The following is a 13,149-nucleotide window of genomic DNA, read 5'->3' on the forward strand; positions in this document are numbered from 1 at the left end:
CGGTCCTCCTTTTGCAAAGTTAGGGTTCATCAGGAGGGCGAGTTGGGTTGAAAAACGTAAGGTTCTGAGGCGCGAAGAGCGGGTGGAGAAAGTAAATGGGTGAGAGAAGGCTGGGGCACAGGAACCGAACTCGCAGGCTCGCTTCCATGCTAGGGCCCCAGAGCCGGGAGCCCGTCTCACGCGGAGCAAAGCAGAGCTCCGGGCGGGGGCCGAGAGGCCCCGCCGTCAGAAACCGAGCAGGATGGGAGGAGGCCCTAGAAGGCCGGGTGGGGTCCTTACCGCCAGCCCCAGGGCCTGTAGCATCTCCCTCTGGTCTTTGTCCCCAGGGCCGATGTGCCTCCGAGCGAAGTCGTCGTGTCTGGGCAGGAGGCGCTCGAGGAGGCGCGAGTCCCTAGCCCTGCTGCTATCCCCGCCGCAGCTGCTGCTGTCACGGCCCCGCGGCACCCAGAGCAGTCCCTTGCCTCCAGCCAGGCGGCGGCCGCCCCCGACTCCACAGCCCAAACGCAGCCCCCAGGCCCTGGCGCATGTCTGCATGGTCGCGGCCACAGTCCCCTGCCCCGGCCCGCGAGGGTCAGCCGCGCTGTCGGCCTCTTCTGGTCGCAGCCAGGTGGCTGCTGCCTTCTGCCTGGAGCCTCTTCTCGTGGGCCACCGGCTGAAGAGACGGATGCGCGCTCGTGGGCAGTGAATGGACGCAGCGCTCAGCCTGAACACGCGCACAAAGTTGTTGCTCCACGCGAGGCACCTGCTCCGCACACTTTAAGCGTTGCTCTGCAGGCGGGCGGTGGGATGGGGCCAGGAAAGGCTCTGCCAATGGGAGTGGACAGAGGGGCAGGGGCGGGGCACAAGCCGCCCCGCCCCCTCCCCTACTCCCCACTCTGGCCCTCAGCAGTCTTGCTCCTGGCCCAGAGCCTGCCATCCTCAGTCACTCTTACTCCATCTCTAGCTCACGCGAACACTAGGGCGATCCCTGCGCTTGGGGTTAAGGTCTGGGACGGCACTGGCGCGGGATCCGGCTGCACAGCTGCGGGCGAAGCGCTTGGGGAACTCAGCTGAGATGAAAGATGATTCTGATAGAGAAGTCAGGCTCAAATAATTAGTTTCCATTAATTAATTTTAGGGTCTCGTTCCTGGCTATATTTCATGGAAACCCATATGGGCAGATGAAAGTTTTTTTTTTATAGTTATGATTGTGGGCAAGTTAATCAACCTCTGAGCTTCAGGTTTTTTTCAACTCACACAGCTGGATGGATTTAAAAGAGATTATGCATTGAAAGAACTGTCCCAACAGTAGGCTGAATCATTTCTCTCTCTTTCTCTATCTCTCCCCATACATAAAGTGGGGAGGGAGAGAATGCAAAAGATATTGAGGTATATATTTTGCACTATCGTCCTAGTTAGAAAATTGTGTACCTCTAAGTTCTCCAGCTATCTCTTGATATTTTTATCAAGAATGAACTTTGAAGGGGCGCCTGGGTGGCTCAGCGGGTTAAAGCCTCTGCCTTCAGTTCAGGTCCTGATCCCAGCGTCCTGGGATCCAGCCTTGCATCAGGCTCTCTGCTCAGCGGGGAGCCTGCTTCCCCTCAGCCCCTCCTGCCTCTCTGCCTACTTATGATCTCTCTCTGTCAAATAGGTAGAGTCTTTAAAAAAAAAAAAAAAAGAAAGAAAGAAAGAAAGAAAAGAAAGAAAGAAAGGGGAAAAAAAAAAGAATGAACTTTGAAGGGACACCCGGGTGATGCAGTTAGTCAAGAGGCTACTCTTGCTTTCAGGCTAGGTCTGATCTCAGGGTGAGATGGAGCCCCATTCAGCTGGTGCTGAGCGCTGAGTCTGCTAAAGTTTCTCTCTCCCGCCCACTGCGTCCCCCCCCCACCCCCAGTCTCATACACTCTCTCTCCCAAATAGATAAATAAATCTTTTTTTTTAAAGTGAGCTTTCTGGCACCTGGCTGGCTCAGTCTGTACAGCATATGACTCTTGATCTCAGGGTTGTGAGTTCTAGCCAGCGCTGGGTGTGGTGATTACTGAAAAATAAAATCTTAAAAAAAAAAACAAAAAAACAAAGAATGAACTTTCAAAATTACAATTGTCCTAATATAAGGAAAATAAGACTGGCCAAAAGTTATCAGAACATCACTTAGACTACAGATAAGTAGAACCTGTTCTTTTCTCCTCTAAGCTTCCTTCTTCAATCATCCTCTGTACATTCTGGATTCCATAGCTGACAGGCACATAGACTAGGCAAAGAGGCGGAAAGTATAAAACAAAACAGTAAGCAAAATGTGTGCATCTGGTAAGCAGGGGCAGTGGTGAGCTAGAAGGGCTAGGTTGAATGTCCTTGAGGTTTTCATTCATTTGGAATGGAAATTACAGCCTTCATAAAAGTTGGTAGATACCCTCAGTGTGGGATCCCATCCCTATTCCTGTCTAGTACACTCTGTGTATCATAGGGACTAGAAGGCAGAGAACTATAATTACCAGATTCCTTTGGCTCCAGGTTCTGGATATTATTAATCTTCTATCAGCAAGATAGACTTGTGTGAGAACTAGAAAATGGGATAAAGCAGAAATAATTTTCTTATTTCTCTGAGAGCAGACATGGAGTGCTTCCTTACCAGCCACCCACACTGGTACAGCAGGGTAGCTGTGTCCCTCAGTGGAAATGTCCTTTGGTTTTCCAACATAGGAGGCAGCAGAAATTTCTCACTGAACTTCAGTGGTTTACCTGAAGATAGTGGTGGTCTATCTACTCTGTTTTTTGCTCTTGCAATTCTTCCACTGGTTTTATATACACCTATTCCTGGCATTTTAATCCTCCTCTGTTTGAAATACTCCGTGTTTTCTAAATGAATCTTAGGAGAGCCTGTAATAGAGACAAAAAGTAGCTTTAAGAAATTAAGCCTCAAAGACAGGAATCTGCGATTAACTGTCTGACCTGGTTCTGTTTGAAGTACATGATAACACTGTCACTAGTGGAAAATTAGATAATGATAGTCTTGTCATGAAATGGAAACAGTTACTTAATTCCCCATGAAATGGGGACGTCCCCATGAAGGGACGTCTTTGTTAGATGAACTAGTTGCCGATAGACCTTTGTGGTGTGAATAATATCTACAAGGACTATAGGGAGAGCCTGTGGCTTCCAGGTGCCCTAGAGAATTTACAGGATAAAATGATAATTCCAAAAACTAGAGAGCTCAATCACTCTAAAAAAAAAAAAAATCTCTTAACTTTTTTAGCTGCAGGGAGAAGGTATTTACAAATCACACCCACTCCAGAAGCCAAGAGGGACATTCTGACAACTAGAGGAAATGTAGGGAAAGTTGTGTGGAAGGATCCAGTGGGATGGCCCTTGGGGGGGGTGCTTCACCATTAGATAGCTCTCAGTTTCATTTCCTGTCATGATGTCAATCCTATTTCTTGCCCTATACCACTCTGCTTTGTTATATCAAAATTGTACTTCATTAAACTCTTTTGAGAGACCCCCCCCCAAAAAATCACACCAATGTTTGATCCTGTGGATTGCCCAGTTATCATACAAGTTGAATTCACAGCTTTATCAGGTCTCACATGTTAAAGTTTGGGATTAATTAAAAACTAAGTCTTAACTTGGAACAGGGACATTTTAGCAGTTTGGGTTGAATTTGATTATCATGAACCTTCAACTTTCACTGAGTCCCTCTGACAGCTGAAGCTGCTCCTCATCCCCTCTTTGAAATGCTGACCATCCCTTGCTTAATGATCCTATGATGGCTTCACTAAAGCATTAATCTTGCAAAGGTATGTTAATACTTCTTTACCTCTAGATCCACAAGACTCAGATCTCAGCATGCCCTGGGAAGATGAGTAAGATGCCTGACACTAGAGGAGAAGCCTACACAGGGAAACAATGGCAAGATATTGTTAATGTATGTCAGTACTGGAGGATTGGGTCAGTACTGAGTGGGAGTGTGTTCTAGACCAAGGAAAATAATATTGAAATTACTGATATGTTAGTAGCATCAGAGATTCTGGATTCAGTGTATCAGCTCAATCAGTCAGGAGTGGCTCTAAGAGTTTGCTGAGTTGGTTGACTGAAACCAGACTCAACAATGGCCTTCATTAAATTAGGTTAATATACTAAAACTTTCTTGGCATAACAGAAAAGAAAGGATCCAAAGGCTTGATGAGATAGGAATGTTGGGATGGTTTCATCATGTGCAATGTACTCTTCAACCCTTTCATTATATCCCTCAGGAAGTCCCAAAGGACAATCACTTCACCTTAACCTTGAGATATCCATTGCTAAGAGGAGCAGTAGTATTCTTAAAAAGCCTGTATTTTCTGTGTCTGCATATATGAGACGATGGTAGAAGATACCACTGTTGAAATGCGCTCCTTGTTTTCAGTGGTAATGATAGAGTCCCAGAGTGGTAGGGCAATTGGCAGCACTAGAAAACAGAGAAAAGCAGGCAAGTTTGCTGTAAAGGGCAGCAGAGTCAGAGTAGTAACTAGTCAGGCTTGATCCACAGGGATCTTTGGTGCTAATTAATGACTAACCTAAGAAAATCTTCCTTAATTTGGTGAACCAAAATTTGATACGTCACCCAAAAAAAGACACAGCCTCTCAAGTAGTTTTCTTTAGCAAGTTCATAGACCCAGAGCCTCCCAAATGAAGGAAATCTTTAAAAAGAACACCTGAGAAAAGATCTTATAACTCTGCTATACATATACACTATAAATCCTCTTCCTAAACTCCCCTAAAGATACCTGTGGCCATTTACCAAGTGTGATGGTTAGGCCACAATACCCAGATATGTAGAGTCAAACCTTATTCTGGTGTTCCTGTGAAAATGTTTTTGGTTGAAATTAACGTTTGAATCAGTGGATTCTGAGGAAAGCAGATTGACCTCCAAAAGTGGGTGAGCCTTATCCAATTAGCTGAAGGTCTGAATAGAACAAAAAACTGATGTCCCCTAAGCAAGGGGAAATTCTGCAACAAGGAACATTTGGACTTGAACTGTAATATTGGCTCTTCCCTAATCTTTAGACATGAACTATAGGATTAGCTCTTCTCTATGTCTCCAGCCTGTTAGCATGCTAATGCAGATTCTGGACTTGGCAGCCCAATTTCTTTCTTTCTTTCTTTCTTTCTTTCTTTCTTTCTTTCTTTCTTTCTTTCTCTTTCTTTCTTTCTTTCTTAAGATTTTATTTATTTATTTGTCAGAGAGAGCACACAAGCAGGGGGAATGGCAGTTGGAGAGAGAAGTAGGGTCCCTGATGAGCAGGGAGCCGGACATGGAACTTAATCCCAGGATCCTAGGACCACAACCTGAGCCAAAGGCAGCCACTTATCTGACTGAACCACCCAGGTGTCCCAACAGGAGCCATTTTCTTAAAACTTCTTTTGATATATATATATATATATATCTATATATATCCTTTGATATATATAGATATATATATACTATTGATTCTGTTTTTCTGGAGAACACTGACTAATACTCCAAGGAAAGGAAAAGACCCAAACTTTGGGCAGTTACTGGAACCTGGTTCCAAGATAATGCTAAATTCTGCAGATCCAAAACAAACTACTCTGGTCCATTAATTGTAGTGGGATGTTATGGAAGTGTGATTATAAATGGAGATTTAGAACTTCTACCTTCAGTTCCAATACGTAAAGAGCATGAAACATCATCACTTCTGTCCTTACAACAAGAAAATGCTGGATAAACTAAAAATCAATGACTTTTGGACACCTCTGAAAACTGACATTGCAGGACAAAATGCCACCTTGAAATCTGGTAGACAGGCTCATCCAAAGAGACATAGCCAAGATTTGCTTGCCTAGAGCAGAAGCTGCTAGAGTTAGAAACTGGTAGGAATATGTAATGATAATTATGAAGGATCATTGGGTGCTGACGGTGGATAACTTGAGAGGGAGAAACTCCTGGGGGTTACAGTTTTAGTGGGGTCCACACTTTCATGGACTTTACCTCTAGGAGCTCCACCACAGTTAGGGTAAAAATCCAAGAAATATCTACCCCTAGCACTGGTAGGAAAAGGACCACTGTGAAATATGCCCAGAGCCATCTTCACAACAAAGAATTATTCTCCAAAGAAAAGGACTTCCAGAGTTTATCTAAGCTAGGGAAGGGAATTCCTCCCACTCCAGCCCCCTCCAGCCTTCTTATCTCACATAGTGGGGGAAAAAATCAACTAGGTTTAGTGCTTCGAGGGAATAGATTGGGAACCCTGCAGCCAAGGAAAGGAGTATGAGATGGGGTGGGGGTGAGAGAGCTAAATCATGGAAGATACAGTTGGAGGTTCACAGCCCAAGATATAGGCCTATATTTAACTGGAACATCAGAAACCACTTCTCTACCACAATACACCACCACATAAATAGGACTCCAATGAAACAACTAAAATTGCTGTCAGACACAGGCTGTCTCTGAAGAAGAGTACTAGGGAATCCTACAAGCAATGGGGGAAAGATAAACAAGGACACTAGAGGAATTGGAAGCCTCTGTCACTGTTAGCTACAGCAAACATTAAACACAATACAACCCTAGCCAAACTAGCATCAGTCCTCACACTAAAGCCCTACTTACCTCAGTTCTTATCACACAATATACATCATGTTCAGCTTTCAACAAAAAATTACAAGACACGCAAAACGTCAAGAAAAAAGCAGTTTGAGGAGACATAAATCATCAGAATCAAACTCACATATGATACAGATGTAGAAATAATCAGACAAGGAATTTAAAATAATTATGATTAACATGTTTAAAAACTCTAGTAGAAAAACTAGATGATTTGTAGGAACAGATGGCCAATGTAAGCAGAGAGATGGAAACTCCAAGAAATTATCAAAAGGAAATGATAGAAATCAAAACACTGTAACAGACATGAAGAATGCCTTCTAAGTGATGATGAGTAGACTTGACGCAGCTGAGGAAAGAATTAGTGAATGCAAACGTAAGTCAATAGAACTCTCCCAAACTGAAATTCAGAAGAAGAAAACAGAATGAAAAAGCAAAAACAAAAACAAAAACAAAAAAACAGATCAAAACATCCAAGAACTATGGGAGAATTTCAAAAGGTGCATAACTAGAATACTAGGAGGAGGAAAAAGAGAAAGTAAAAGAAATTTTTGAAGTAATAATAAGAAAACTTTCAAAAATTAAAATAAACACAAAAATCACAGGAAGATCAGAGAACACACTAAGTAAGAGAAATACAACAACACTTAGGGATATCATATTCAGACTGAAGAAAACCAAGGGAAAAAATGAAATTTTTAAAAAAGATTTTATTGTTGGGGCACTTGTGTGGCTCAGTTGGTTAAGCGACCAACTCTTGGATTTGGTTCAGATCATGATCTCAGGGTCATGAGACTGAGTCTCACATTGGGCTCTGCAACCCAGGCTGGAGTCTGCTTGGAATTCTCTGCCTCTCCCTCTGCCCCTCCTGCCCACTTGCATGTGTGCTCTCTCTTTTGAAAGTAAATCAATCAATCAATCAATCAATCTTTGGAAAAAAAAGATTTTATTTTAAAATAATCACTTCCCAATGTGGGGCTCAGAATTACAACAGCAAGATCAACAGTCACATGCTCTACCCACTGAATGAGCCAGGTGCCCCAAAAGATAAAATCTTTTTAAAAGCCAGAGAGAGAAGGAGGCAAGGTTGGGGTAGGGGACCCCATTTCAACTAGTCCCCAGAATTTAGCTGGATATATGTCAAACCATTTTGAACACACAAAATCAGCCTGAGATGTAAGAATATATATCTGGATCTCTACAAGCAGGAAAGCGACTGCTTTTTGCAAGATAGGACATGCAGAGTCGTGAATCTATAGGGAGGTATCAGAAGATAAACAGAAGGGGGAAGGAGCCTCCATATATTGGCTCCTGGACAGTGATACAACACTGGAGTGCAAAATCAGAACTCTTAGAAATCTGCTCTAGTGAGAGACATCCCTTTCTGAAAGGGACTCTGGAAGTGAAAAGACAGAATTCTAGATAGGGCATTGTCGTCTTGGGATCCGATGAGTCACAGAGTGAACAGGGATGCCTGAACCGGTACAAGTGCCCTAGCAGTAGAACTGGCAAGCAGGTTATGGTCAGTGAGGGTGCCATAAACCATGATCCTGGCATGCAGTAATCCCTCTTTTCTTGAGCAGCCTGAGAAAGACTGGAACCTGCACCCACCACCAGGTAAAAGCTCGCAGGGTGGTAGTGGCCTCGAATGGACATTAGGTCAGCACCCAGACATGATCTAGGACTGCAAGCCTGCAGCCACTCCTGGTTTTAGATTCACAAAGGGCAGTGGCACTGCCAGGCCCCTGGGACTACCTCTGAGGGAGTTGCAGCAGCACTCACTGCGGGAGGCTGCGGTTTTTGGCTCATACAGAAGTGCAGACTGTTTGTCTTGAAGGGTTTATTAAAGAGGGCAGACAGTGATCTTTCTGTTCTGGCCCAGAGGTTTGGCTATAGCCATGTTTGTTCTGATCCTCTGGAGAGGCACAGAAAGCCTCCAGGGAACAAAGCCACAGAGGACCAAGTTTGTGCTGAGCCCATTCCGCTGACAGGGGATGGGACATCACCACCCAGGCAGGGATACCTGAGCAACAATGCAACAGGCCCTTCCTCAAGAAGACAGTCTGGAAGAATAGGTGGATGACAAGCCTATGGGTCCCACAGGACTATAAAATTCCAACAGCAGGGGAAAAGAGTATATTGAGATTCAGGTGTTGCTTCACAACTCATTATTTTTCAGAAGAATTCTCCTTTTCTTTTTTTTTCTCTTTTTCTTATGCTTTTTCCCTTTTTTTTTTTTTAACCTTTTTCTCATTTCAACTAGTTGCTTATTATACTAACTTGTATTTCATGGTTGCTTTTTAACCTGTACTTTTTCACATTTTATTTATTTATAGGTACATGCTTCATTTTAGTCCCTTTTTCACTCTATTCAACTATATATATGTATATATATACATATATATTATATATTATTTATTATTATATATTATACATTATATATTATAAATATATAATATATATACTATTATACATAATATTACACATAATATTATTACACATAATAGTATATATATTATATATTATACATTATACATTATACATTATATATATTTATAATATATATGTTTTACTTTCCTTTCAATTTTGGGATTTAGTGTCTTCAAACACACAGAACAAAATTCACCCAGGAACAAGTGCAACACCCTGCTTTGTCCACACTGCAAGATTATACTCCCTCTTCCCCCACCCCCTTTTAAAAAATTTTTATTCTTGTGTTTCATTTTGGCTTTGTTTTTCTGTGATGGCTTCCACTCATGCCAGATTTTGCTAGAGTGCATCTTGCTTGGGTCATGGTTGATATTTTGGACTCTGTTCATTCACCCAGCCATCATTCTCTGGAGAGAATGACAAGAAGGAGGAACTCACACAAAAAAGAACCAAGGCAGTGTTCTCTGCCACAAAGCTAATCAATATGGATATAAGTAAGATGTCATAGATAGACTTCAGGATAGCAATTATATAGTTAATAACTAGGCTTGAAAAGAGCATAATGGCAGAATGAGATCCAATCAGGCTGAACATAAAAATGCTAGGAATGAGATGCAGTACAAACTTGTTACTCTAATAGCTAGGGTCAGTGATACAGAAGAGAAAATAAGTGATTTGAAGATAAACTGATGGAAAGGAATGAAGTTGAGAAGACAGAGATAGGCAGCTAGTAGCCCATGAAAAAAGGCTTAGAGAGATTAATGATGCCATGAAACATTCCAGTGTCAGAATTATTGGGACCCCCAAGTTTGGTGGGTAGCTCTCTCTAGAAGGTATATTTGAGCAAATCATAGCTGAGACCTTCCCTAATCTGGGGAAGGAAACAAGCATTCACATCCAAGATGCAGAGAGGACCCTTCCCAAAATCAAATAAAAACAGATCAACACCCCGACATATAATAATGAAGCTTGCAAATCTTAGAGCCAAAGAAACTATCCCGAGAACAGCTAGGGAGAGGAGATTCCTTACATATGGAGGGAGGAACATCAGAATAATATCAGATCTATCCACGGAGACTCAAGCAAGCCAGGAAGGGCTGGCAAGATGTATTCAGTTTACTAAATGAGAATAACATGCAGCCAAGAACACTTTATCCAGGAAGGCTCTCATTCAGAGTGGACAGAGAGATAAAGAGCTTCAAGGACTGACAGAAACTGAAAGAACATGTGACCACCAAGCCAGCCCTGCAAGAAATATTAAGGGGGATTCTGTAAGTGAAGAGAGACCCCAAGAGTAATATATACCAGAAAGAGACAGAGGCAATCTACAGAAACAGGAACTTTATAGGCAATACAAGGGCACTAAATTCATATCTTTCAATAATTACTCCAAATGTTAATGTGCTGAATGTTTCAATCAAAAGATGCAGGGTTTCGGACTGGATAAAAAAGCAGGTCCCATACATATGCTGTCTACGAGAGACTCAATTTGAAACTTAAGTCATCTCCAGATTGAAAGTGAGGGGAGGGACCTCCTCTCCATTGGTCACCGCAATGGACCTCAAAAGAAAGCTGGGGTAGCAGTCCTCATATCAGAAAAATTAGATTTTAAAGCAAAGACTGAAGTCAGAGATGTAGAGGGACACTATATCACACTTAAAGGGTCTCTCTGTTAAGAAAATCTAACAAATGTAATTATCTATGCCCCCAACATGGGAGTAGCCAATTATATAAACCAAGGAACAACCAAAATAAAGAAACATATTGATAATAAGACATTAATAGTAGGAGACTTCAGCACTCCATTCCTATTAATGGCAGATCATCTAAGCAGAAGATCAACAAACAAACAAGAGCTTTGAATGACACATTGGACCAGATGGACTTCATAAGATTTTTACAGAACATTCTACCCTAAAACAACAGAACACTCATTCTTCTTGAGTGTTACACAAAACTTTCTCCAGAACAGATCATATACTGGGTCACAAATCTGGTCTCAACCAAAACCAAAAGACTGAGATTATTTCCTGTGTATTTTCAGACCACAATGCTGTGAAACTGGAACTCAACCAAAATAAGAAATCTGGAAGGAATTCAAACACTTGGAAGTTAAAGAGCATCTTGCTAAAGAATGATTGGGTCAACCAGGAAATTAAAGAACTTAAACAATTCATGCAAGCCAATGAAAATGAAAACACATCAGTTCAAAACCTATGGAATACTGCAAAGGTGGTCCTAAGAGGGAAATACATAGCCATCCAAGCCTTTCTCAAAAAATTAGAAAAATCCCAAATGCACAAGGTAACCTTACATCTAAAGAACCCAAAGAAAGAACATCAAATAAAGCCTAAAACCAGCAGCAGAAGAGAATTAATAAAGATTAGAGCAGAAATCAATGAAATAGAAACTGGAAGAACAGTAAAACAGATCAATGAAACTAGAAGCTGCTTCTTTGACAGAATTAATAAGATCAATAAACCTCTGGCCATACTTATCCAAAAGAAAAGAGAAAGGACCCACATTAAAAAAATCATGAATGAAAGGGGAGAAATCACGACTAATAACAAGGAAATAGAGACAATTATTAGAACTTATTACCAGCAGCTATAAGCCAACAAATCAGGTAATCTGGAAGAAATGGATGCATTCCTGCAAACTTACAAACTACCAAAACTGAAACAGGAAGAAATAGGCAATCTGCACAGACCAATAACCAGCAAGGAAATTGAATCAGTAATCAAAAATCTCCCAAAAAACAAGAGCCCAGGGCCAGATGGCTTCCTAGGGGAATTCTACCAAACATTTAAAGAAGAAATAATACCTATTCTACTGAAGCTGTTTCAAAAAAGAGAAATGGAAGGAAAACTTCCAAACTCATTTTATGAGGCTAGCATTACCTTGATCTCAAAACCAAAGACCCCATTAAAAAGGAGATTTATAGAATAATATCCCTGATGAACATGGATGACAAAATACTCAACAAGATCCTAGCCAATAAGATTCAACAGTACAGGGGACCTGGGTGGCTCAGTGGGTTAAAGCCTCTGCCTTTGCCTCAGGTCATGATCCCAGGGTCCTGGGATCGAGCCACTCAGCAGGGAGCCTGCTTCCTCCTCTCTCTATGCCTGCCTCTTTGCCTCCTTGTGATTTCTGTCAAATCAATAAATACGTCTTAAAAAAAAGATTCAACAGTACATTAAAAGCATTATTCACCAGGAGCAGATGGGATTTATTCCTAGATGCAAGCATGTTTCAACATCTGCAAATCAATCAACATGATGGATCACATTAACAAAAGAAGAGACAAGAACTATATTATCCTCTTAATTGATGCAGAAAAAGCATTTGACAAAATACAGCATCCTTTTCTTATTAAAACTCTTTAAAGTATACGGATAGAAAGAACATAACTCAATATCATAAAAGTCATCTTTGAAAAGCCCACAGCAATTATCATTCTCAATGGGGGAAAACTGAGACCTTTTCCCTTAAGGTCAGGAACATGACAGGGATGCCCACTCTCACCATTATTGTTCAACATAGCACTAGAAATCCTAGTCTCAGCAATTGGACAACAAAAAGATACAAAAGGCACTCAAGTTGGCAAAATAGAAGTCAAACTCTCTCTCTTTGCAGATGACATGATACTTTATGTGGAAAACTCAAAAGACTCCACCCCAAATTACTAGAACTTATACAGCAATTCAGCAAATTGGCAGCACACAAAATCAGTGAACAGAAATCAGTTGCATTTCTATACACTAACAATGTGACTAAAGTAGAAGAAATAGGAATCAATTCTATATACAATAACAGCAAAAACAAGAGGATACCTAGGAACAAACCTAACCAAAAAGGTAAAGGATCACTCTAGAAACAACAGAACACTTATGAAATAAACTGAGGAAGACAAAAGAGATGGAACATTTCATGCTCATGGGTTGGAAGAATAAATGTTGTTGAAATGTCTGTGCTACCCAGAGTAATCTACACATTCAATACAATCCCTACTAAAATCCACAGAGATTTTTCACAGAGCTGGAACAAACAATTCTAAAATTTGTATGGAACCAGAAAAGACCTCGAATCACCAGGGGAATGTTGAAAAAGAAAGCCAAAGCTGGGAGCATCACAAT

At 41.5% G+C, this 13,149-nt stretch overlaps 1 protein-coding gene across 1 annotated transcript in view; it reads right to left on the reverse strand.

The window, feature by feature from the left end:
- Positions 1–757, reverse strand: part of GLDC (glycine decarboxylase) — a 95,569-nt gene extending 94,812 nt beyond the window's left edge. The window contains exon 1 of the mRNA XM_047700955.1: positions 280–757. Within this exon, the coding sequence (XP_047556911.1) occupies positions 280–534 (255 nt within the window). The 5' untranslated portion in view covers positions 535–757. The remainder of the gene's footprint in view (positions 1–279) is intronic.
- Positions 758–13,149: the final 12,392 nt, after the last annotated feature.

Source organism: Lutra lutra, chromosome 13, assembly GCF_902655055.1.
Source record: "Lutra lutra chromosome 13, mLutLut1.2, whole genome shotgun sequence".
NCBI lineage: Eukaryota > Metazoa > Chordata > Mammalia > Carnivora > Mustelidae > Lutra > Lutra lutra.